The sequence below is a fragment of the Primulina huaijiensis genome, chromosome 6 (assembly GCF_012295235.1).
Source record: "Primulina huaijiensis isolate GDHJ02 chromosome 6, ASM1229523v2, whole genome shotgun sequence".
Taxonomy (NCBI): Eukaryota; Viridiplantae; Streptophyta; class Magnoliopsida; order Lamiales; family Gesneriaceae; genus Primulina; species Primulina huaijiensis.
In genome coordinates this window covers 18,282,691-18,308,469 of record NC_133311.1, presented here as the reverse complement: position 1 = coordinate 18,308,469, position 25,779 = coordinate 18,282,691, and the positions used below count along the sequence as shown (strand labels likewise).

Below are 25,779 nucleotides of genomic sequence, written 5' to 3'. Positions count from 1 at the left end.
GCACCCATCAGATCATGCTAAGAGCTTCTATTAGTATCGCTTATGATCCCCTATGTATCACTGATAGTGCCTGCAAGAATATTAATTTATGATTAGCATATAATATGATCTTTTCAACTCATATATCCCGATCAAATCTGCAATCATTGGTATATGGAGAGTTGCAAATGAATTCGACAACTATGTGAAATATTTTTGAGTAACAATAGTGACATGATATGTGCAACTAAGAAAACATCTTTCCAGAATATGCATGTCTCACTCTGATTAGATATTCATTACACTATTAACTCATCAGATCACATAAGATATCTTCACTCGTAGGTGGGCAGTGAATCTCCGAATACAATGCATCAACTACTAACTATTTCGAAACCACACCCAACTCATCATTTGATAACCTTCAATGAAGTCGGCAAACTGATCAAAGTGCATACTAGTACGTAGAGCCTCCACGTTGTCCGGGTCAAAAGACTAATGATGTACAACCATAACAGCGGACTGTTCCACTCGATAAGTAATAACCACTTGAAAATTTCGAGGGAGAGTTGTTCAATGCATCATCAAATGATCATTCATCTGTGTGAATGGACATCTTCATGTTCTTATTAATGAAACATGACGTTTACATCACATATGTTATTTTCATGCTCCGGCGACCTTTATCCTTATTTTAGGCGGCAGAATCGACAAGGAAAAAGTTTAGAATAAACTAGTATGCTTCCTAATGATTTTCATGATCTTACACCGAGAAACAAGCCTCATGGTATCTTTTGTATATCCAAGACCTTTATCTATGCAGATTGCATTAATATACAGATAAAGTAAATGTCATAATTTCATAAAATAATAAAAGAATATCAAAATAAAAATTATTTTTATATAAGAATAAATAAAACACAGGTTACAAGTTGACGGTTTCAAAAGTCTAAATATGAAACATCTTCCTTTAAAATGAGCATGAATGTCATTTCGACTACCGTCTATGTTAACCAAGAAACGTAAAATCAAGTAAGATAAAGATTTAAAATTTTTGCAATCAACCCCTAAACTGTAACTTTAACACTTGATTCAATATTTAAAGAAAATATCATGTAACTTTGAAATAGTCATTTATTATTATTTTATTATATATATCTACCAGTGCGTGTATAGCCTAAGATCCCAATAGGCCAGGAAGGCAAGGAGAGCACGTAGNCTAATTTCTTCATATATCAATCTTTATTATCACAACTATTATTCATTTTCTTGCTCTTCAACGTTCAATGGGGAAGGCATTCATCCGTTTGCATTATATGAGGTACAACATCGATTTGTTGTTTCTTTCCAGAGTTGGATATTTTGGGATATCACGTCCATTGATAGGCATTTGTTGGTGAGACGAATAGCTTGAGATAACACGTGCATCAATGTTTTGGGAGATATGAATAGCTTAAATAATAATTTTGTTGGGACACAGGACAGAACATGTTAATTGGATGTATGTGCTCTAAGCCTATCCGCTATTTGATATGATTATTTGATGTTTCAATCTTTTGATTCGAATAATCATTAATGTGTCGATTCTTAAAAATTTTCGACATTATAACATTTCTAAACTTCAGTTTGATTTTTATCAAATATGTATATGTTTATGATAACTCAACTATAAATTACAATAAATGACGAGTACTTCTGAAAAAACAACAGTTTGATCTCTGAACTCCCGCGTTCGTTTTCGCTGAGTTCCAAATTATAACAATTACTAGAAAATGGAATGGTGAAGACAGAAAATATATCGGGGATGTAAGGAGCATATGTCAGAGTGTGTGTGTGTGTGTGTGTGTGTGTCGGGAATGTTAAATTTGAAGATTTTCTCTTTGTGCACCATTGTTCTGTTCCCCCACATACTCCACTAGCTGGGTGATCAGTGGAATTTATATTGACAAGCATATATATGTTCCTCAATGCAGGTGGAATATAAAGTGCTAGACCTTATAGATGGCAACAAGAACAAAAGACGGCGCACCTGCCAGGGAGAAGAGGGGAACATCCCCTTCGAATTCTCCTCAAACCGGAACTGCACCACAGCGTAGGAGCCGCCCCAGCCCTTCCAAAACAAGCTCTCCTGCAAAAAACCAAGATGCAGCTACATCAGAAAAGCAAATTCCAAACTATCTCAAGCCTACCTTAAGTTCTGCCACCGACATTCCGAAGCAACAAGGCAAGAAACCCGTTGCCAGTGAAAATGCCTACAAGCCCAGTCTTTCAAGAAGAAGATCATTTGACAGGCCCCCATCGGCTTCTAGCACACAAAAATCACGGATTTCACCAAATCCTTCGCTTCGATCTTCCTCGTTTTCCAGCAAAACTAGTACGGCACCAAAGTCGAAGGATGCTGGAAAACAGAGTTCCCTGTATGCCAGGCCTGTAAGTACAGTAAAGAAGACTGGAATTTATGTTAAAAAACAGGATGCAGGAAGTGGTACTGCCGTGGTGAAGGAACAAGTCACTAGCCCTTCTGAGAAAATGGATGTTTCCAATGAGTATGTTGTCCCACAACCTGAAACAAAACAAGAAGATGAAGAATCTGCCGTTGCCAAAGCTGAAGAAGAGAAACCTCAAGTTGAGAGCAACAATGAGATGGGAACTGAAATTTTGGTGCTGGAAGACTCGGAGAAGATTAAAGAGGAGAAAGGCGACGATGTCAAGGTTAAAACTGAAGAGGTGTATACCGTTTCTGAACAAGATGACGCCTCTATCGGCATCAAGACAGAAGAGCCAGAAGGCGAGACACATATCGAAGAAACCGGCAGCAAACTTCAGGAACTAGAACACACCTCAAACGAAAGTGATAATAATCAAACTGAAGAAAGTGTTTCAGATATTCCCGTTGCTGAAGTTGAAGAGAAGGATGAAGAACTTGGACAAATGGATGAAGAACTTGGACAAAAGGATGGAGAACATTTGGATAACAAGGAAGCAGCAGCCAGTGGAAACAAAGCCACCGAGTCTAAAGAAACAGAAGTGCAAGAAATCGCAGGGGAAGAGAAGCAGGAGACAGAAAGTGTGGCAGTTAAAAAACAAGTACCACAAGGAAAAAAGGATTCTGCAGTTTCAAATGATGTGATTGAGGAAACTGCAAGTAAGCTTCGGGAGCAGAGGAAAAACAAGGTGAAAGCGCTTGCAGGGGCATTTGAAACTGTCATATCCTTGCAGGAGCCTAAGTAACAAAACACATGCATAAAGTTAAGAAATGAAAAAAAAAATACAAGATAACTGCTGGCACTCACAGAGGAATGGTTGGCAGAATGCTTTTACTTGAATTTGTTTTCACAGTTGAACTCGTTGTCGTAAATATCACAGAGAATGATATGACAATCAAAACTTACTTTTCTCATTTTGCTTTCTTGTTTTTAATTTTTCAGTTCTCTGTACAAAGGCGTCGGTATACTATGTGCAATAGCAAGACACTCACTGATTATAGTTACTGAAAAATTTACGTTTCTAATTGATGTTTCCTTGAGCTGTGATCGGAAACTCGGTTAAGTCCCTGGCTTTTAACATCTATCAAGCACGTTTCAAGGGATTGCATGTTGCCACTGTGGTAACTGCATGGTATTTCTGCACATTATATAAATTGAAGACCGCTGTACAAGTTTCCGTCAACTTCTATTAATATTTCAAACAAAAATAATAATGCTCTCTTCTATTTTCTAACAGATATCTGTGCTTATATATGATTAATCAACACTTCAAGTAATGAAATTTAGCAATATTAACAAATTCAATGTTATTTTCAACTCAAAACTATCACAGCTGTACTTAGACCATCACAAAAATGAGACAAGAAACCAGATTAGTCATATTTTGAGATTTGCAACAAAGGAAAAAAAGGACTTCTTTTTCTCTTCAAAATTGAAAAGAAAAGACTTCAGGAATCATACTTACAAATAAACACTGCTGCTACCAAGTTGGTCATCAGAAATTTGCAGCGAAGTCTACCAAAAATAACTGATATATCCATTGAGTTGTTGATTGAACTTGTACTTGCCAGTTATTCCCATGACCCAATCACCACTCCAAAAACATTCAGTCTCAGAAAGCTGAAGATAATAATGGGCTTCTGTGCTACATCTTCTACTGAATCTCTCTTCAGCAAGTAGCATTGTGACATTCATGTGATGTATCTGAAATCTTAGCATGTTTTGATATATAGAAATTGCATCCATTTTTCAATGTTATAGCTATGAAGTAACAAGCCTTATCATTGATATTTCCCAGAATTTCAGCAAAACACTGAGATCTCATTACGATGAAAAGGAGTAATCCTTGTTTGGTAAGACATGAAGTTATCAGATGATTTACTAAAGCTCATTGAAAAATCTTCAAAGGTTTGTAGGTTACACAGACTTGAAGAAAATTTGGTTGTATATCACATAAATAATCAAAACACGTATAAGATTATGAAAGCATCTGTCATATGGTTGGAGTCTCAAATAGATCTTTTACACATGGTATCTATGTATGTATTATGTGGAAAAAATATCCTTCCTGATTCGTTCGAGCAGTTACAAGCTAATAAAATTTTAATGAGTGCATATTGAAGCAACATTCCCGTTTTGGTAGTAGAAAAAGCATTCCCAGTCTGGACCCATATATCCTACAATCACCTTCTGCCATTTTTCTTCCTCGGAAAATAATATATGACAATAGTTTTAATTAACTGAACAATCCAAAAGGCATGGCTAATTAAAGCAGATGATAGAACCTATCTCAAGAATTTGCTTTGCTTTCTGACAGCTAAAAAAATTCATCAGGTAACTTTGATGATGAAGTTTTGCTAAGCTCATTCAGATGTGCATGTGTAAAAACTCCTATGGCACGTAAACTTGAGCCATAAGATAAACCATGAAAGTCACCATGTTTAACAATTATTATCATTTTGTGTCTCTTCTGAAGCATAAGATCAATGACATATCCAATAGATGTTGAACTTGTGACACATGGAGGTGGACTTCTCATGAGTGCTGATAGAGGCGCATCTAACTGCATAGAAAACCATCAATAGTAAATTATTATAATCATCCATCATGCCAAAAGGGAAGAAGGTAACATTCTCACAAGTCATGACTCATCCATTTCTAAATATAGTCAAAAGCTGTTGCGCTGACATGCAATAAATTTGCAATGACTGTAACCATGAATTGACATCTAATAAATAATCGAAGTTTGCGGTTTTTCGTATAAATAATTGAAGTTTGCGGCTTTTCGATATAAATATGATTTTGTTTCCAAAAGCTATACAAATTCATATGCAATGAGAGTTCTCCACCCCATGCAATTGCATCCAAATTAATCAACTTTTGGAACGAACAACATTTTTTCTCTAATCATGACTTAAATTCCATCTAGCAGACGGTAGCCACAAGTACGGATTTGTAACTACGGAAAAGCATCCTGAATCCTACCAATCAAAATGAACACTCACAATTTTAGAGTTTGGATCCATTTTATCAATGGATTTCTCAGAGAAATAAAGTTTAGATAAATCCATGTTTTCTATAGTTTTTATGCTCGAATTGGAGCATATCTTTGAGATTTTTTCTGAGCATCATGCTAAACTATTTGTCTATGCGTTCTGTTTCGGTAAGGATATACATTTGAAATGTCTTCCCTCGATGCGATAATTTTCAATCAGCTGCACAGAATGTATATTTACCTCCAGGCTCCAAATAAAATGTTCAGTTTCATCCATTTGGTCCCCATCAAATTTCGCAATAGGTACCCTATTAAACTAGATATTGACTTATTTGTTTCCAGGTCTTCTTTGTAACATTTTAAACAGGAATCTCCATGCATTCTAATGACCTAACTAAAAAATCCATTCTCACAACAAATCTACCAATCAGATCTAAAGAACCTGTTTCCGTATAGCAAATACTTCATAAATTTCAGTTCACAGCAATAGGACATCACTCCAATAACATTGATTCTCAGTCCAGCTTTTCTTAATATCAAAACTATACTGAAGATGTCTTCATGAAGTTATGTATGAACCGTTCGTAACAAGAAAAGATAAAGCTCTTGCTACTTGTATGCTAACTCTCCAATACCATTTTGGAGTACATGAAAATTCATTTTTCCTCATTTAAAAAGGTGTAGATGAGCAGTTACAGTAAATAAAATTAGTATACCATATTGCAGTCTTCACGATGCAATATTCCCACGCAGCCTCCCCAGTCATCTATAATGGGTACAACAGAATCCTTGAAGAACCGCATAACCACTTTCTCCAATAGCAGTGCAGCTGGTAGCGGCTGCGCTTCTCTAAATGGCATCATGATACTCTCAATCGTGCCACTGAGTGATACCTGGATTAGATGATAGATAGAAAATGAAACTCACTTGACTTCAAACTATGTGTGAAATCCATCAGCATCAATTTTAAATACCTGAGGAAGCACAATAGGACACAACATTGATGTGTTTAAACCCATCAACGCCTCAAGTCGTAGAGCAACCTGCAGTGTCATGCAGGGAATTATCAATAATAGAAAACATCTACATTCAACTGAGTAAGACAATAGTATTGAGTTGGTAAAAGATAAATATCAAATTGAGCAAATTTTAAATATTAATTCATTCCCTTCAAACTAGTGAAATTAGATTAGCACATCTCCTTCAAACTTTTAGAAGGAGACTAGAAATCATTTTTACAATATACTGTAGTAGAGGGAGCACTTTTTACATTAATTTACTAAGGTAGCATATACTCAGAGTAGATAAGAAATTTGATGAGGATAACAATCATTTTTACAATATTTTGTAACCGGTAGGACAACTCTTACATTGCAAATCACTAAAGTAATGTATACCCAGTGGAAATATTTGGAGAACTTCTCCAAGAATGTCGCCAGAGTAGCAAAAAAAGTAGACAGCTGGGTTGGTCTACATAACCCTATTGCAAAATCTCCCATGTGAAGATTACCATGCACTCATTAGAAGTGGTAAATAGTTTGCATAACTACGCAAAGAAGAAAAGTCCTACATTGCAAGATTAGAAGAGAGTTATTGCAAATAGAATTGCATTTACTATGCTATATGAACCGAGTAAACCTAGGAATAAGCCATCCACTGTGGAAACGAGAGTAATGATGTGCATATGCAATCCAAGACCATAAACCTAATGGTTTCAGGTCAAGGCTGGTTCTGAGTCTCATCCTGAAAGCACTCAACAGCTTACTCGCAGCCAGTAAGTGGTGCCAGAGACAAGGATTTTCAAATTTCGAACCAGCTCTTTTGGTAGATATCAGAAATGTCCAAAGATATGCACTCTCATTTTGTTTCCTTCACTAGTTGGGATTAAGTGATGCTCGCTATGAAGCAGGAAATGGGTAGATCTTACATGACTAGGTGCACAGCCAAGCACACTGGCTTGCTGCCAAATGCCAATCAAGAGGTGTATTCTTAACAATGCAAGCATGGGATGCATTTACACCTGTGACACTTGGGCCAAGGGGTATCTGAGGCTAAATATCAGCAGTTTACCTGAATAAGGGAAGATCTTTGGGCATCCAATGTAACCACTTCATCTGCACAAGAAGATTAAGAGAAAAAGGTGCTACAGTAGAAGGGTAGGTTTAATGCTTAAAGGCTTTTACAGGCCAGAATTGGGCCATTAGCATGTATTTCAAGGTTAGCTTCTCAACAGACAAACTAAAAAGCCTCAATCACGAAAAATTAAGATGGGTAGGTCACATGGACTTCTTACAGGTTAAGCTAGTGGTTCGTCCATCAGCAAAACAATTACAAACTAAAAAGCATGTTACTAAACAAGACTAACATCAAAGTTTTATTAGTCATAGGCCCCAGAAAGTGAGAAATAACATACCATGCCTTCTCTACTGTTCCATGATATATCCCTCCATTTCCGAGTAACTTTTCTCAATTTCTGCAAAGCCAATTCAACCTGCAGGAAAATCTCGGACTGAGTACAGTATGTGATTGGTGAAAAGACATATCAGCGCGTAACTGGTAACGTGAAGGTTAAAAATCCAAAAACGAAAGTCTAGAACAACTAACGAGACAAGATCTGCTAGAAACAACAAATAGTCAAGTATATACTTTCGATTTTCTGATATCTAGATGCACGAAACACATGTAATAAAACTAGAATAGAATTTCCAGATTACAATGACAACCATATTTTGGGACAACCATATTTTGGGCGTCAGATATGATTCTCATTGTTCAGCCGCATCGAAAAAGGTATCATTTTTAATATATCAAACACGAGAAGTAATAGTTATCAAAGTATAGACAATACAGTTCTATAAGTCAACACTGTTAACGAAGAAAGATCCATCCTCCACATTCTAGTTCAGTTGTTGCACTTGTTTATGATGATATATAAGGTCTGGAAGCTCTGGCTAAGAACACAAAATTTTAATATTAACTACTACATGATGTTCTCTACATATTGACTTCAATTTGTCACATTTCTAGATAAAATCCAAATAATTTCCCTTCTCCAAAATGACTTTGAACATATATGTTGAGAACATCTACAAAGAATATTTTATACATTAGAGACACCACAAGTGGGCAATTGACCCCATCACGTTGTATGCAAAAGAAATTTACCTGGCCTTCATTTAAGGCTGCCTCCATTAAAAGGTGATCAGATTCTACTTGCAATACAGATGAAATTGTTCCCACTGAGTCAAACCACATGCGCTCATAGAGTCTTCTGACCATTCCATAATCTCCCTCGGCAGCAAATGCACGCATCATCGACATAAACAGATGAGGCTTCGGCCTTAAGATAGGTTTTGCCTTAGCTTGTTTTATCATCTCCCCGAAAACACAGAGAGCACCTGCTCATTGTACACAGATTGAATGCATAAGTTTCGGTCTGCCACAGACAAGTTGGAAGATTGATCATAACAAACTCTTGATCCTGCTTGGCTAATAAAATGCTGGATAAGGTATAATTTTTCTTATCTTCTTTGGGTAGAACAGATTCATCTGATGACTAAAAACAGAAGAAACACTTATATAATCCAGAACAAGCATACCTTTAATTGATCCACAAGTTAACAATGCATCCACAATAGTAGTGTAAGCAACACGATCGATGCGTAATTTGTTGCGTGATTTCATTTCTATCAAGATCTTTTCAATAGAATGCAGATCCTTTACCTGGCCAAAACCCTATAAATACGACACTTTTGAGTTATAATCACTACAAGTGATTAATGAAACCAAAGGATAATTTCAAACAGCGAATGAGTAGAAGCCCTCATAATGGAGAGTGTGGACACTCTAGGTGGCAATCAAATAACCAAAAACGAAATATTGTTGTATCATTACAATATATCATGTGTTATGGTTCATATATGAAGTAACCAGCAAATGATTGCAAATAACGAAATATTACACGACTTTAACAAATTATTTGCACTTGCAATGAACCAGAAATACCAATTCCATATCAACAAGAGCAATAGGGTAAAGACTGTCGGCTACAAATTACCAAAAAGAGGGAAAATTGGTTGTAATATAACTACGGGTGGCATGGACGACCGACCTGTAGTAATGTAGTGTAAGTGACAAGATCTGGGAAATCATTGTGGTGATAATCTTTCAGAGCTTTGTCCTGCAATAAATATCTGATATGTTTGAGAACCTGAAATTGATATCACCACAGTCATTATCGAAGCTTCAAACTGGCTTCAAAGAAGTGCAGAGACCTTCATCTGTTCATAAAACTCTGTTGCTGCATCCAAGTTTCCAGCCTTGATGCACGCATAAATTAGATGATTATATGTGATTTTGTCGGGATTCAGACCTCTTCTCAATATTTCATCATGTACACCAATTGCTGCCTGAGGACAACCAACACTAATATATCCCTGCAAAGGAAAAATATTTGTCAACTTAAATGTATGGGTATCACCCTTAATCTTTGAACGTCAAGGGCATAAACAACAGTAGAAGATTCAGAACTACCTTTATCAATAAGTTGAAACTCAGAACAGATGGTTTTCCACCTTCTTGAAGCACATGGCAGAACCTTGCAAGAAGACCATTTGCACGGCGGAGATCCCCTGCACTAGATCGTCGATGACAGAGAGGCAGCGTCAGCAAGCATGGAAATGAAACTGGAGACAACTGATAGTGAGAGATTATATGTAAAAAAAAAATTATCCAGGCAAGATAGATATATTAGTTGTTCAAACTCAATAAAATGTCTAAATTAGAAAAAGAGTTTCACAGATCTAACAGTGAATGATGTAAAGAGAGCTCAAATTTTTGAGTGGAAATGATAACCTGATTCGATTAAAGCATTCAAGAGACCACAAATAAGAGCTTCAGACAACTGTGGATTACCAACAGCAGTGCCCAGTTCCACAGACTCAAGCAGTTGAAATGCTTCATCAATTCTCCTGGCATCACCCAATCCCTTCGTGAAAGAAAACCACAGTTATTCTCGAATACTAAAAATCTACTCCACCTCTTCAAAGTATGTGGAACATGTAAAACAAGATGGTTTTGACTATTCTCATGAGTCCACAGTTCAACAATGTACCTGACTATATAAAAAGTGTGTTTTATTAAACAGAGCTTTTTCAAGTGTTGTTTTATAGAAGAAATCGTTCCGAGTTTGGTTAGAATAGCGAAAAAAATAGTTCTTAAAAAAATTTCAAAGACAACCAAGTAAAAAACCTAGAAACTATATTTTCTGATATGTCCACCCAATTATAACACCTTTTTAGCAAAAGCACTTTTTAAACGAAAAAATAGACGCTTGTACTCCACAAACTTTTGTGCCTAAATGCATTCCATGTTGGATGGTATAAGATTGAAAAAAAAATACAGTTCTGTAAAATTGTAATTGAGAATGTAATTTGATTTTTGGGGTAGGAATTATTTTCGAAAAATGTTCCCAAAACACTACCTTAGTTCCAGAAAAATTCAACCGCTAAATGATACATCGTTAAATGTGATTGAGAGTACCTTCACAAGTGTGCCATATGTGATAGCATCAACCCCACAGCCCTCCGGCTTCGACATTTCAGCAAACACTCCAAGAGCTGACTCAATGTCATGACAATGAACACATGCCTGCATCACAGCATTCATCACAATTGTGTTCAGCTTACCATGTAGCTTTTTCGCAATCTCTATTTCCTCAAATATCTGAAACAAAAAGAAAGGTGATAAAACTAAGAATTGGAACAAACTTGATTAATGCTGCCTACAGTGTGCTATTATTGGATTGACAGTATGATGCGGAGAGTTCAATCACACAGTACGCGAGAATCTTCCTTGCTAATTGAATCTAGACTTAAACGTGTTTTTCAACTTGCAGATGCACCAGTTTAGTCACCGAACCATTGGAATTTCAGCAGACACGCATATCGTCGCAAATTTTCACAAACTTTGACCGATTCATCCAAAAGACAATGCCAAATCACCAGAACCGAAAAGGAACGAGCAAGGGAACAGGTAAATGACATTACCTGATCCAACTGCCGGCGTCGGGTGAGTTGCACGACGCGGGAGGTGAGCATCTTGAGATTGAGCTGGTCCGAGGGGGAGCGAGACAATTTGCTCGGATATTGTTTGCGTATATGCCTAGCTTTCATTCTGGTCGATGATGGAGGCGACATTGCTGAAGTTCCATGGATAGCGGAGCTTTGCAGTAGTATAAGCATGTTTTCCGGTAATGGAGACTCAAGATTCGGCCATTACTCCACTCTCGGAGGAGGAGCAAAGCAAAGCTAGTGTTGGAGATTTCCTTTTGCAGATAATGTAGCACAGTATAACCAACTTATCTCCATTTTTGTTACACTGAATTTTTTTTATTACTATGACGTATTATTTTGATATTTTATTATAATATAATATCACAAAATTATCGTATAATTTTTTACACGATGAAATTGTTAAAATAAAAATTCTACGTTTTATAAATTATTTTTCCTAAATTATTTTCTCAAAACACACATCACTCGAGAATGTGAGTTTAACATACCCGCGAAAAATATCAAATAGCTATTAAAGATATAATTTTCAATTTGGTCACTCGTTTTTATTTGTAATAAAATAAAGATAATAAATAAAAGAAAATGTGTCAAATAAAGTATATTGGCCCGAATATAATCAATCAAAATTGTAAAATAAAATGAATTCATTGTAATATTCTAAAAAATACAATCTAAAAATATAGGAGGCCTAAAGTTTGATGTTCACACACGAAAAGAGAGAACCAAGTGAGGAAAATGAAAACAGATTGGTACGAAGTGTGATTGCCCACCCCAACCCAACCCAACCCCCACTCTATTTTAACTGAATATTTAGCATATATATTCTAAAAACCGGTGAAGTCTTCATCAAGTGTATATACTCTTCTCCCACGCACATTTTGCCGCCTCTGTTACTCAAGATTCAAGAATTTGCAGCAATCTCATTCCGTTACGTGAATCCAAATACAAGAAGGAACTTTTCGATTTATCAATCTTCAGTTCCTGTTGAGCAGTGTTCTTTCCCTTAGTCCAGAAAGGAATGGCCTTCCTGCTGTCATTACTGGAATACAAGAAATTCATATTAATCTCAGAAACATGTACAAATCAATTTGCCGTGTGTGTGCGTGAGGATGTTAAATTGAGACGATTCAATAAAGAGAGTTCTTCGAGAAAACTAGAAACTCACAATCTGACAACCCCTATCCACAAGATCAGATTTAAAGCTTGGAACAGGCACGGGTTTTGGATATTGATCCAAGCGTGACAGAATTGATCTCCTCTTGTCGAGTGAATGCTCTGGTATATTCAATTCTTTGAGGGCATTGCCACCCCTTTTCCACCAAGTTCAATTATTTGAATTTTGCATCTTGTCAACTTCAACAAAACAATCCTGCAAAAGAAGGTTTCAGCAGTTACTAGAATTGGAAACGCTCACCTTGTTAAAAACAAAAAAGCCCAAAAAACAAGAAATTTGCAATCCATTGCAAATGAAGTTCACAGATTCACAGAAGAAACAATCTAGAAACTATCCAACCACTTGAATTCAACACCTAACAATCAGCAACCAAAAAAATTGCAGATGCATAAAATTAAGATATACGCAAGTGAAACCTAATCCCCTTGAATGAAATGGCTACAACAAGAATGGTATATATTTGCATCCAACACATAACAGCTTTCGAATGCGCTACATGCACTACGTATAATTGAGACACATAACTTAGCTAAGCATAACGATTAGATAGTGCATGATACTGGATTACAACATATGGCTAAGCCAGATTTAGGTGTAGCTACCAAAATAGGTAGCTTTAACATTAAACCCCACGCGTATTAGATACGCAAAGCAAATAGGTGTGTCGTGGATGATTATTAGGCATCCATCGAGTAAAGCTCAATGTTTCGCATAAAAATGGTCGTATCAACCATGTATATGAGTTAATAAACAGCTCTGGCAAGTCTGCATTTTTCTCCTATACTGATTGCAATAACTTATTTTCGTATCGGAGGAGTAGCTGCTGCTCTACCTCATTGTTGGATGGATACAAGTTTGCATTTTTGCAATTATGTTTCAACCAGGGTTGACAACAACCAATACCATTTTTATTGTTTCTTAGTTTAGATCATAAATTGAATGTGACTTCTAATTCATGGCTTTCTATAAATATTTGCACCAAAGACACCAACATGAATATTTTACGATCAATTGTCTTCATACTGCTAACATGAAAATGCACTAAAAAAGTAAAAGATTCAGATTAATGAAATGTTCTCTTGTTACCAAAATCAATTACAGCGCGATTATGGTCAACTAGTGTTTTCTTGGATTTTTATTAAGTGCTTCATGGTTCCCAATTCATCAAAGAAAATCACAGGGAAGCAGCATGGACACAATCAAATTTAAGGAAATATCACAATTCAAATGAACAAGAATATAACCAACTACAACACAGAATCATGATATTGTGCTACACAACATATTAGATGAACTCACGAACCACCAACTCCAAATAAAAAATTGTGCGAATCTGAGGTATAATTCCTAAAATGTAAATTCGGCACCTTCCAAAATATACCAAGTCACTCATTCATCAAAATTTTTGAGCTGGCTGTAGCTCTTAATCATAAAAGATGAGATCTTGGTCATTAGATATGGCGTTGAAACTTATTATTCACTAACACCAATTTCATTAAAAAAAATGAATTGCTAATCTCATTCAAAATAAGTGATGCCATCAAGACTACCAGTACAAATGTCCAATTCTTCTTGTTTCCTGTTGAATCATCTTCAATTAAACAGGCACCTGCGTAATATGAATACAACCCAGTCAAATACAATCAGTAGATCATGCTACACAACATATTAGACGAGCCTCCAACCTTAAACGGTATAAACATGTTCAAGATTCAGGTTTAATGTCTAAAAAGTAAGTTCTGCAACTTCCAAAATATACTGAGCCATTCATTCATCACAATTATTGAGCTGAACTGTGTCAATTAATCATTAAAAAAAAGAGATATTGAACACTACGTATGGCAATGTGGTTGCAAACAAACTTTTGAGATCCCCATACAATCATTAATCAATATATCACAAATGATTCAACTAATTGAAATTTATCAATCACTAAAATTAAATCAAACGACGATTTTTCTATTCTCATCCAAAACCAAGTAATCCCATCAAGACTACCAGTTCAAATGCCCAATCCTTCTGAACCTGTTTCATGTTAATGTACTTGAAACTAAACAGGCAGTTGCACAATACAAAGCGATGCATAGTTTTCTTCTAAGAATAGATGTTGTTTCGTTATCTTTTTCATGGGTTTTGATCAAACATCAAAGAATTCAACAAAAGAAAGAACCAACAAAGTTCCTCTTAACTTCAAAAGCAAACCAAGAAAATGACAGCACCATAGAAATTTGAAAAAACAAGAAATATATATAAAGGATCACCGTCTCACGTAGGTTAAATCTGGGTTCCCGGCGGTTCCTTGTCGGGGTTTTCCACTGCCACGGTTCCCCAAACGGTGGTAGTGGTACACTCCGCGATTGAAAATTCCTTTCAAGCTGCCGTATTAATATAGATGATTTTTATCTTACAAAAAAACTAATATAGATGATTTTTTTTTTTGATTACAACACACGAGATGGAGGGATGGACCCGGAGAGTCAACTAATCTGACGGGGTGAGACCACTAGCCTAGTGGTCTCTAATATACATGATTTATAATCTGAAAAATGATTAATATAGATTATTTATAGTATAAATATATTTTTTAATTATCTGTATTTTTCAAGTAATATAGTTATTAAACTAAATTTATTTTCCAATCTTTATTTTGACCCATAACAAAGAAAAATAAAATAATAACAAATTATTAGCAAAATGATTTCATATTGGAACTGAAAATAATAAAACTAATAAAATGATACATTTATGTTTGGGCTGAAAATTTTAGATTTTAGAACTCAGACCTTCTATCCAAATGCAACCGAAGACATCTAGCTTAATGCTGATATATATGTAAAGAAACCATCCGATCCCCTTAAATGAAGTATAGCTTATGCCTGAAAATTGTGTAAAATTCTAGTGATCAAACAAATAGAATGAATGCATGCACTTCTACAATCCAAAGCTCCTTGAAAAATTTACCCATAAAATTCGACAAACAAAAAATTACTTAAAAACATATATTAATAGCTTTTAGTTCGTCACATGTTCTAATACCATATATCCCATACCATGTATAATACTGCCTTATACTCATCAATTATACATCAAAATTCTTTTTTTTTTAATCTTGAAAAGGAAAATGTAATGAGACGAAAATTAAGAGACTATATTGTCTAGAACCATTTTAAATTTTCCGCAAGCTCTCAAGATCAGAGCACTCTGCTTTGCGTCCTTCATCCTCCATGGCTCCGTTTTCAGTGTCGTCGTCTTCTTCGCGATCCTCGAAGGGGAAGGCAGGCATGGAGGATTGGTGTAAAATGTTGTTGGATGGTTTCTTGGAGTATTTCCTAAATTTCTGGGAGATGTTGATCAGTCTTCTTTTCTTGTTGAAAGCATGTTCAGTTTTGGCCAGTTGTGTGGCTACTTCAAGCCTTGCTTCTGCCAAGTTTGAATAAGATTTCGATCTCCCATCGTAATGAAGAGATAACCCCTTTCTGCAAAAACACACAAATCGATAAAATATTTACCAATCTGCATTACATATAAATATGATGAGTAGTATTAATTTAATTAGAGTGTTAAACATAATGTAATTTGATTACAGACAAATTTATATTTTTCAAAAAAAAAAAAAGAAGGAAAAATATTTTTTTTTATCCATTTAGAGACACAACATATGTTTTTCCATGCATGCTAAATTTGCACCGATCGAAAACTTATAGAACATTTCTTGCACGGCATTCGTCATGCATGCTTATTTTTTCACAGATTAATCGAGATTTTCCAATTCATAAATCTTTATCAGAGACCATCGGATGAAACCAGGGGTGGGTTTCAAACAATCTAATGGTTGGAATTTAGGGAAAGAAAAAAAAACCAAGAGTTTTGCCAAGAAACCAAAGAAGAAAACAAAAACCACAGATCAGGAAAGGAGCTGCTCACTTAATGGGCAGAGATGTTTCCAAAGAAGCCAAAGTATTCAGAGCTCCACCGCCGGAGATTCTGCTCTGAACCTCGCCGTGTTCCTCGACATCATCATCACTCGGTATCCCAATTGACGAATCCTCTGAATCAGAATCCACTGCTACATATTTCTTCAAATTTCCATCGCCGCCGTGCGCCACCGCCTGTGACATTGTGTGTTTACAGCGCAAGACTCCAAATCTCTCTATTTGATTTATTTTCTTGAAGTGAGATAGTTATAATCTTCTTTATCACTCTATGGCAGCTCCAAGCCTCAACCGATCATATACATATTTTGTGTGAAAGAATGGAGAAAGAACTCCTATTTATTGAGTAAGCCAGTGGGGTTACTTAGAAAATATAATATATATATAATTATAAATATATATACTTATGGATTATCTTTTTCAAAGCCTTAGCCTCAAGTTTATAATTTGGATACTAAAAAATTGTTTAAAATAATATATATTATTATTTTTATTTAATTTAGTTTGTTCTTGCAAATGGCCAAATGGGCAAGATTACTAGGTACTTGTCCGGGGAAGAGGAAAAGCGGTAAGAAAGTTGAGTGACGGCGGAGATAACGGGCGTTTGTACTTTTAATGGATCGGTTGGTTTTGTCACATTAGTCTGAATGAATTGGTTTTTTTTTGGTACTCCATTACACAACAATTTTGTTCTCTTTTCTCTTTTGTTTGTTTTAGATTGAAACATTTAAAAATTATATAAATGTTAGCTTATAATATAGGAATAAAAAAAAACTTGGCAAAAACTGTCTCACGGGTCGTATTTTGTGAGACGGATCTCTTATTTTGGTCATCAATGAAAAAGTATTAATTTTTATGCTAAGACTGTTACTTTTTATTATGAATGTCGGTAGGATTGATCCGTCTCACAGATAAAGATTCGTGAGACCGTCTCACAAGAGATCTCCTCAAAACACTTTTATTCGCGTATAAGAATAACTAATACCAATGGTGATTTGTGAATCCAATTGTGAGCCAAATATTTTGGTCCATCCGCTTGTTTTTTCATTTTCTCTTAATATAGTAAAACTTAATTCCATGGTAATTTTTGCGAGAAAAGGATTGCTTCAAATCCGGTTAATAAATCAAAATTCAAATTTATTCTCAATCTTAACATCTGTTCAGTCTCCGTTCGACAACGTTTTTTAAATCACGACAATATTCAAAATTAAACAGATAATGATAAAACGTTTAACGGTCTTACGTAACGGAAAAAATTTGAATTTGAATTTTTTTATTAGTAGGCGCCACCAACATTTTTTAAAATAATCTTTTCCGGTTTTATCGAACTCACATTTTTTTATTATTATTATCTATTATTCTATTATTATTATTAAGAATCTAGACAAAAATGGTGTCTTGGTCTATTTTTGGCTCTTCCAATTTTACCCTTATAATGTTATCAATATTACACTTTTATTTTTATTTTTATTAATTTCAACAAATACTTTTATTTTTATTTTTTTAATTACAACAATTCAAATAGCACTTTAGTCTATCAATAGTTTGTCGAATTTCACTTTAATCATTCGATAATTATAAAAAAAACTGTACACATACATACCGAGTGTATACATAATAGCTAGTAAACTAATAAGTATGCCTTATTACCCTACTTGGATTGGCGGTCAATAAATTATCGCTAGTTGTCAATGTGGTAAATGAGTTATCGAGACAAAGGCCAATTTTGGTTGGGCTATGAATTTAACTCGGAGCCGGAGGCCAACCATTGTTTAGGTTTTTAATCCATACATCCCTAATCAATTTTTCTTAAATTAAAATTAGCAAAAAAGATGATTCGTGGTGTATTTTATATATAACAAAAACTAGGAAAAAAAATATTTTATAAACATGTTATTGAAGTTTTTGGGAAAATTGTAATTTTTTTTTATTTTAAGTTGATTAAGTTTATATTTAATCGTTAAATAATATGTCACATGTATGATGCATTGATTGTATCTAGTATATAATATAATTAAAAATTGAGACATTTAATCACAGCTGACTTTGAATATTTAATCGTTGTGTGGATTTTGGATTACTGGTTTTGTGAATAATATATTTAAAAATTTTATTTTGGAAGTTGTGTGAGTAACATAAATATTATGTTATACATATATATATTTAAATAGAGTAATTTAATCAAAGTTGTATATCTTGAAATATTTATATTCTTTCATATAGTAGAGAAGTAGTAAAAAAAAAACAAAGATTATATTTTAATTTTTTGGTTATACTGGGAATTTAACTCCAACATCAGCCAATAAACTACACATTTCAAATCAACGGCAGAAAACATATAGAGTAATTATATAAGTATTATATTTTTTTCTCTCATTTCTTTTACAACAATAATTATACTATTTGACATAGTTCGTATACAATTATTAAATTATATTAATTTTTTTAAAAAAATGACAAAAAATATGTCATTTTTAAAATAAAAAAATAGAGTTGGATTAAAAGAGCAAATTGCATTCTAGGGTTTAGGTTATACAGATTGCACTCAAACATCAGTCGATAGATTATGTATGATTTAAATACTGCGATGCCCAAAACGCATTTCCAGTGTCAAACTATAAAACGCATTTCCAGTATCAAACTATGTTGCAAATTGCTTACCCTATTTGTATGATCTTAAAACGTGCTTCGCGACCTCGATATTTACTCTTCTTCTCGTTTCGCCCCCTGAATAAGAAGGTAAACTCTCCGCGACTGGTTTGCGCCAGTTGGGATGTCAAAAATGAACCAGCCCCTCCTCCATTAATCCACATAATTGGAAATACGATTAGATATTCGTTTTGGTATTCAAAAGGGAAAATAATGTGTACCAAAGCATGTAACACGAGTTCTCAACCTTCAATTATATACCAAGAAAATTTTAACATTTCTCTTAAATTACTAATAAAAACTAAATTGTCATCGCAAAACAGCCATTTAAATCATGTGATCAGCATGCTGAAAACTCACAAAGCATTTGAATGTCTCCAGCTTGTATTGACATTACCTCTGCCGTAAAGAAACCAACAAGACCATTCTGGATTGCAAGTCAGCTACAATGAATTTGGCTTTCTTTTTTCTTTTTCTTTTTTTTATCTTCAATCCGGTGGCTATTCCCTAATCAAATTTTCCTTATTCACCAAGCATCTTCATTCTGCAAATGTGATTTTAATTCACGGATGCGTGAAAATTAATATTGTAGCATCCGATAACATTAACAACAAAATGATAAAATATCTTACATGGCTTATTTATTCTCCCGTGCTTCCAGTCGTGGCAGTTGGATTGCTTAGCAAGTCATCATCCTTCACGTTCGATTTAGGATTAATCTCTTGAATTTCCTTGCTTGTACCCAGGTTATCTGTGTTTGTTTCACCTGACACATCAAGATTAATACAGTTTTCTTGCAATCATAAACTTATCTTCAGCTATTGTCTTTTCACTTAGTAGGTACCCGAAATAATCACCTTCAACGACTTCTGAGCATGGTAAAGGAACTTGATTGTCTGGAGTTTGATCGGAAAAGGAAATATTAATTTGATCTCCTGAAGCAGTTTCCTTCCATATATTACCTGAGGCAGAGGATTGATGTTTTTCGACTTTGTCTTCCGATTGAGATGATTGATCATCAACTGACATATCATCTCGATTACAGTCTCCAGCTTTTTGGATGGGATCTTTTGTCTCACTTGCTGAGGTAATAACTGCAATATCTTTAGTTTTGGCAAGTTCAATGGATGGAGTAGAGGTTGCAGTATTCGACACCCCAGCTGACATAATTGGGTTAGGCTGAACTGCTGGTACAACAGGATTGGTAGAGTTACCTTGTATTTTCGAAGCTTCAGCAGGTCTTGAATCAAATGGTATAGCAGCAGCAGGAGAGGAGATTGGAGCTTTTGCCAGGCCATTGCGAATGAAATGTACATTACTTGGCAGTTGATTTGTTATGCTTGTAGAAGAAGATTTTATCGCAGAACCAACTCCAGTTTTTATATGGACAACATTTTGAGAACGAGCAGCCTCGAATAGAGATGAAGCATCAGTAGCCGTAGCTATGCGTGCCCCAGAAGCAACTGCAGTAGCTTTGACCATTGAATCTGCACTTAAAGGGTTAATTGGTGGCCCTTTTGTTGAAACTGAAGGTTTTACAGGTATTGGTGTTCCAGACTGTTGCTCTGGTCTTGATGCAGCAGCTTTTAAAGATTGAAGCTGAGGTTTTGTGCCAACTGATTATGTGTTGGTAAAATGAGAGTGAGAAACTATTCAGGCACATTGTTAAACTAGTTAAGACCAATTTCCAAACAGTGAACAAGTAATCCAATGTTAAAGGGGGTAGGGACCCGAAGCAAAATCTACCAAAGAGGATTAAGATGGAAACAATTAAATGGTGAGAAAACGAGGAACACCAAAGAAAGCTGAGAGAAACACAATAACACAACCGGATTGATATCAACATAAATACATAATGTATAAACCAGTTTTACACATGGACAATTTTCCATCAATTTTCTTTCAAATGGTTTACAATTTATGTTCTGAAAGCAACGACCAGAAATTAATAAGAACAATAATAATGGAAAAATAGAGATAGACCAACTTTTTAACTGCATCAGCTTAGGTGTTTTGGGCCTTTGGCATCAACCTAGCCTTAGAGCACTGGCTTAGTATTGCCAGGTCAAAGGGAGCCTTCCAATTGAAGTGCCAGAATATTTCCCTAAGCAACGGAATGACAAAATAACACATGGAATGAGAGATAGAGGATTACTTATATTGCTTTGACCGGCCATTTTCAATGTATCGCCCATTGGCATATCAAGGGCTAGGGACATTGCCCGATGGGCGGCAGCCAGTTGAGTTTCAGAAAGTTGTGAACTGGTCCCAGCATTTGAGTTGCCTTGTTTTTTCCTGAGACTGGCCCACCTCTGCAAATTGACATTGCTCTTGAGAATGAAAGAACAAATATTTTTCCAAAACCTACTCGTTGTATAGACATGCCAAACATTAATGGTGCTATTTTAACTATCACTATGATCCATTTTTTGAAGACTATTGGGAAAATTTTGAGTTAATTGAAAATCGAGTTATGATTGATTTCAAACAAGGCCAAAAGCGAACACACTAAACTAGGAAATTCAGAATGGATCAACTTTACTCCAGTTCAAAATTGACTTATTTAGTTGAGTGCTACATTTGCTTTGTATTTCACAATATGAGCACAATAATAGTTATTTGGAACTCAGGACTTGTTTTCTTCGGTTTTAGCATTATTTCATCAGGCTATTTTATGGATAAACAAAACTTTTATTTATTAAGCCCATATTATATTGTCAGTTTGGGGTTTTCAAGATGTACTTCGTGCAAACATTTGTTGTTAGATACAATTCATTCTATTATTAAAAATTCCGAGTTTTCTATAACTTAAGCATTTTCTCTTGCGGTCTTGTTGAAATAAATATTTATCAAGAGTGGTTCTTTTGGCATTTATCTAATCTTGATTCCTCATTTGTAAGTCATACTGAAAAACCTAGTTGAATTTCATTTAAATTTGTTATATGACCATTGGGTCAGTTTCTCATCTAGTTTATGAGATTGTGGTTTGATATAATGGTGTTTGACATTGATTGAAGACATTATGATGAAATTGTTTGGAGTACGTAACTATGTGAGACACATCCCGATTGATTTATTTTTGTGCGTTTTATCAGGTATATGATGTTAATCAATCGTTAAGTTTGTGTGGATTCAAAGTACTACCAGATGACAGATGTGATAAAAATCATCCCAAATAAGGTTGATGTGTCGAGGACTTAGATCACATAGTATTGCATGAGTTTCTTAAACTACATATGTGAAAAAATCTAATCTGTCTGGATTTATATGACAGCATGCAGTAAGAGCAGGAGAAAAGCAATAGAATGCTTTTTTTTTTTTCCAAATTATAGTCATTTATGCTAAGCGAACAGAACTCATCAATTTTTCCAGCACAAAAAGGACTTTAAGAAGTTATTTACTGGTTAGTCCATCTAGTAATTGGAATGGTAACAACACAATAAACAATTATTAGAGACAGTGATTGTGACAAATTGAGAACCTGAGATAGCTCTGATGCTTTCCTATCATTCTTAAAATCTCCCCTAGCAATATTGGCCCAATTTCGTTCCCCAAATTTTTGCACAGCAGAAGTAAGCTTTGCATCATCTTCTGAAGACCAACCCCTTCTTCTTTTCCGGGGTGGAAAATTTATCTCAGTTGACCCATTTGGCCTTTTTTCACTACATGTTCCAGAAGACAATGGTTGCTTTTGTACAGTAACAGGAATGCTAACATTTGTCCCCTGAATAGCACAAGTGAGAGGTGAACCATCTGAAAAAGCACTGTGTGCCTTGCTTTTCGGTATATTAATAGTCAACGGTGCATCGATGGTAGAGCTGTTAGGGAGATGCAAATCATTTTGACCAGAAGCAATTAGCACCTGCAAAAGATAGTTATTCCCACATTAGATGCATAAATGAGGATTGGCATTGGCAAGCCAATTAAGAGAAGAAACCATTATTCATTATAATTGAAGATTGAGATTAAAAAACTTCCCTAAAACATATCAAAATGAAGAAATTGTAGCCAAAAAATAAGTATAGAAGTAAAATAAAATAAAATTGAACTTAGCAAGAATTGGTTTCTCGTTATAGCAAACAACATTCAATTTTTAAAAAGAAAAAGCATCCAATTCTTACTTCCGAGTATAAATGGAATTAGACAAAGTTCGATTTATATCCTTGAAGATATTCCAATTAAATTTTCTTCAGCTTCAGCATATTTGGCCATTGTAAAAGGACAAGGTGAATATTGACTTTATGTACTTCACACGATGTTGTGACAATGTTTTTCAACAAGATTTGGTTTTGCAAGGTAAGCCTGACCATATCACAGACCAGATGTATTTCACATAATGATAAACACTGAAAAAAGAAACACAGTAAATAATTTGGTAACTTGTAGCTTAAAATGTCAAATCTTATTCATTGGACCCTAACATATCTAAAATTATAATAAAACTTCCAGTTTTCGATCAATAAAGGCTTCGTGTCGATTGGTCCCCGGAACAATAATTATCAATGCATTCCTAAACTCGAGAAAACAAACATTAGCTTTCAAGTTTCAAATATCAGGATAAGGGACTCGCTCTAGTGGAATCAACATACTTTAACACATGCTGCAGCCTCTGCTAAAGCTTCACGGCTGACCGCAGGTGAGGCTTCCCGCTCATATTCCAAATCACTATCATCATCCTACATCCAGAACACAAAAATGTCATCCGTGACAAAGTAAGATGACAGTGGTGACACCCATAGATTTTTAACCATTGGCATAACCCAGTCACAATAAATATTAATGTGTCTGCGTATAAACCCTCCATACAAGGAGAAAATATCAACAATAAGCCGATTAGGATAGTGAAATTCACAGCCAATAAGATTGGTCAGATCATAGCAAGTTTATAAATTTAATTAGGTACAGACATGCAACAAATCCAATCCATATTTTCTATTCCAAATGATTGATGATACACATAGATAAAAATTTGGCGCCCACGTATAATTCATACTTGAAAATTAAATATGAAATAAAATAAAATTGTGAACGCAATAGCAACCAGTCATACTTCGTGTACTATGAAAGAACAAATAAAAAATTTAATTGTTAGACAACAAAAGGGCAAGAATACTACATTTACCGATAAAACTTCAAAAAATATCACATGAAATAATCACGTTGCCACACTTGTTAAAGTAAACAGTAGACATAATCGTGATAAAGTGCTTGCCATAGGGTTTTCATCATCGTCCAACTGATCAATTAAGTTTTGCCCGTATGCAAGATGGCGCCACAGCACTTGATACTCCTTAGCATTGGAAATTCCAGTAGCAGTGTTCTTCACCATTGCATTCCAATCAATTTTGTCCTCAGGGACTTGAGCCACCTCTTGCAGCAATGCCAGAACCGTTTCCACGGAGTAACTGAGGAAAATAAAAGGCAAAAACGACAACAAGAAGGAATCCTTAACGCATCAGTCTTCGATTTTTGCATTAATCCATCAGATAATGCTTATGGAATGAGAAGTTCACCTCTGTAGGAGATTGGAAACGTCTTCTTCATTGATAGTGGTTTTCTTTTGTTTATTTGATTCATCAACCATGGCTGAATTACTGATTCTTCAATTAGGGTTTACGCTTTGATTCAAAATATTAGGGAAAACTAGGAAGAGAAATTAGAAAATTATTTCCTTTAAAAGAAAGAAAAATTCTAAATAAATTATATATATATATTGATTTCATTTTATAAAGATTTAAACAATTTTATGACAAAAACTATTTTTTTTATACTATATTTAAAATTTTCTAGAATTTTCTTTCGTGATATGATTATTTTATTTTTAGTAAATTGTTATTTCATGATAAATATCACACAGAGTTGCACAAAACAAAACATGATATTTTCTTAATTTGTTCTTACAATATCAGTTAGGATCGTATGAGAATAAAATACGTTACAGTTCAAATATCCATATAAAATTTATATGATATATAAATTTATAATTAGATCTCGAACTCGAGACATCGTCTAAATCCTTGTTTTAATGTCATGTGAGTTATATGACAATATGATGGAATGGTCGCTCTAAAAAATATGGAGGCCCACCCCATATTTTGTGGCCTATGAGTATTGTGACACAGGAACATTTACTCAACAGCAAATCTTGCATGTCTGCAAGAACTGAATTGGCATCGTCTTTTTTAAGAATTATAGTGTGTTTGGTTCCATGGATTTCATGGAATTTGGTGAGATTTGGAATTAAAAATCTCATTTTGATTTTGTATGTTTGGTATTATAGAATTTTAAAAAAAAGGGTTGAGTTTTTGGTAAGATTTGAAGGTCTTTGATATAAGTAAATGAAATCTTAACAAAAATGAAAAGATTTTTTGGGATTTGAGTTACATGGACAAGATAATTTATTTTTTTTCCTTTCAAAACTAATTAAATAATTAATTTTCTAAAAAAAATTAATTAATTCACAGGTACTTTATCGTACAATTGAAAAAAT

At 34.7% G+C, this 25,779-nt stretch overlaps 4 protein-coding genes and 1 long non-coding RNA gene across 9 annotated transcripts; 1 reads left to right on the top strand and 4 right to left on the bottom strand.

The window, feature by feature from the left end:
* The first annotated feature begins 1,980 nt into the window (after window positions 1-1,980).
* Window positions 1,981-3,379, top strand: LOC140979943 (uncharacterized). Its single transcript, XM_073445608.1, has one exon. It carries the CDS (start codon window positions 1,981-1,983, stop codon window positions 3,208-3,210), a length of 1,230 nt encoding a protein of 409 aa, XP_073301709.1. The 3' UTR covers window positions 3,211-3,379.
* Window positions 3,020-11,842, bottom strand: LOC140979942 (pentatricopeptide repeat-containing protein At5g10690). Of its 3 annotated transcripts, XM_073445605.1 has the most exons (13): window positions 11,508-11,840; window positions 11,002-11,184; window positions 10,315-10,447; window positions 9,994-10,091; window positions 9,735-9,896; window positions 9,572-9,670; window positions 9,060-9,195; window positions 8,626-8,858; window positions 7,874-7,951; window positions 6,435-6,503; window positions 6,177-6,353; window positions 3,931-5,028; window positions 3,020-3,202 (listed from the first exon to the last, which is right to left on the bottom strand). In XM_073445605.1, the coding sequence occupies exons 1-12, from the start codon at window positions 11,700-11,702 to the stop codon at window positions 4,783-4,785; spliced, it is 1,809 nt and encodes a 602-aa protein (XP_073301706.1). In that variant the 5' UTR covers window positions 11,703-11,840; the 3' UTR covers window positions 3,020-3,202; window positions 3,931-4,782. The 3 variants fall into 3 exon arrangements, with proteins under 3 accessions (XP_073301706.1, XP_073301708.1, XP_073301707.1); XM_073445607.1 differs by lacking the exons at window positions 3,020-3,202; window positions 3,931-5,028 and adding an exon at window positions 7,531-7,574 and having other exon boundaries at window positions 6,186-6,353; window positions 11,508-11,841; XM_073445606.1 differs by lacking the exons at window positions 3,020-3,202; window positions 3,931-5,028; window positions 6,177-6,353; window positions 6,435-6,503 and adding exons at window positions 6,562-7,026; window positions 7,531-7,574 and having other exon boundaries at window positions 11,508-11,842.
* Window positions 11,843-12,124: 282 nt separating this feature from the next.
* LOC140978808 (uncharacterized) lies at window positions 12,125-14,163 on the bottom strand. The gene is made up of 2 exons (XR_012175627.1): window positions 12,700-14,163; window positions 12,125-12,573 (listed from the first exon to the last, which is right to left on the bottom strand). It is a non-coding gene; the product is annotated as an uncharacterized lncRNA (long non-coding RNA).
* Window positions 14,164-15,679: 1,516 nt separating this feature from the next.
* On the bottom strand, window positions 15,680-16,930 carry LOC140978820 (KID-containing protein 1). Its single transcript, XM_073444049.1, has 2 exons — window positions 16,633-16,930; window positions 15,680-16,184 (listed from the first exon to the last, which is right to left on the bottom strand). The coding sequence occupies exons 1-2, from the start codon at window positions 16,824-16,826 to the stop codon at window positions 15,875-15,877; spliced, it is 504 nt and encodes a 167-aa protein (XP_073300150.1). The 5' UTR covers window positions 16,827-16,930; the 3' UTR covers window positions 15,680-15,874.
* A 2,454-nt stretch (window positions 16,931-19,384) lies between these two features.
* On the bottom strand, window positions 19,385-24,948 carry LOC140978805 (uncharacterized). 3 transcript variants are annotated; one of them, XM_073444030.1, is made up of 9 exons: window positions 24,803-24,948; window positions 24,502-24,694; window positions 23,879-23,965; window positions 22,771-23,151; window positions 21,445-21,601; window positions 20,504-20,905; window positions 20,147-20,383; window positions 19,922-20,055; window positions 19,389-19,833 (listed from the first exon to the last, which is right to left on the bottom strand). In XM_073444030.1, the coding sequence occupies exons 1-8, from the start codon at window positions 24,871-24,873 to the stop codon at window positions 19,931-19,933; spliced, it is 1,653 nt and encodes a 550-aa protein (XP_073300131.1). In that variant the 5' UTR covers window positions 24,874-24,948; the 3' UTR covers window positions 19,389-19,833; window positions 19,922-19,930. The 3 variants fall into 3 exon arrangements, with proteins under 3 accessions (XP_073300129.1, XP_073300131.1, XP_073300130.1); XM_073444029.1 differs by having other exon boundaries at window positions 19,406-19,833; window positions 20,147-20,392; XM_073444028.1 differs by having other exon boundaries at window positions 19,385-19,833; window positions 20,147-20,905.
* Between the last annotated feature and the right edge of the window lie 831 nt (window positions 24,949-25,779).

What these genes read in the sequence shown, in the direction of transcription:
- LOC140979943 (XM_073445608.1), top strand. Translation starts at nt 1,981, where the DNA reads ATGGCAACAAGAACAAAAGACGGCGCACCTGCCAGGGAGAAGAGGGGA.
- LOC140979942 (XM_073445605.1), bottom strand. Translation starts at nt 11,702, where the DNA reads ATGCTTATACTACTGCAAAGCTCCGCTATCCATGGAACTTCAGCAATG. An exon ending in CTTACACTACATTACTACAG is followed by an intron (nt 9,196 to 9,571) that starts GTCGGTCGTCCA and finishes TCGTATTTATAG; the next exon opens with GGTTTTGGCCAGGTAAAGGA. An exon ending in CAGCCTTAAATGAAGGCCAG is followed by an intron (nt 7,952 to 8,625) that starts GTAAATTTCTTT and finishes ATTTTCCTGCAG; the next exon opens with GTTGAATTGGCTTTGCAGAA.
- LOC140978820 (XM_073444049.1), bottom strand. Translation starts at nt 16,826, where the DNA reads ATGTCACAGGCGGTGGCGCACGGCGGCGATGGAAATTTGAAGAAATAT. An exon ending in GAAACATCTCTGCCCATTAA is followed by an intron (nt 16,185 to 16,632) that starts GTGAGCAGCTCC and finishes GTGTTTTTGCAG; the next exon opens with AAAGGGGTTATCTCTTCATT.
- LOC140978805 (XM_073444028.1), bottom strand. Translation starts at nt 24,873, where the DNA reads ATGGTTGATGAATCAAATAAACAAAAGAAAACCACTATCAATGAAGAA. An exon ending in AGGCTGCAGCATGTGTTAAA is followed by an intron (nt 23,152 to 23,878) that starts GTATGTTGATTC and finishes TATCTTTTGCAG; the next exon opens with GTGCTAATTGCTTCTGGTCA. An exon ending in ATGCTCAGAAGTCGTTGAAG is followed by an intron (nt 20,056 to 20,146) that starts GTGATTATTTCG and finishes TTGATGTGTCAG; the next exon opens with GTGAAACAAACACAGATAAC.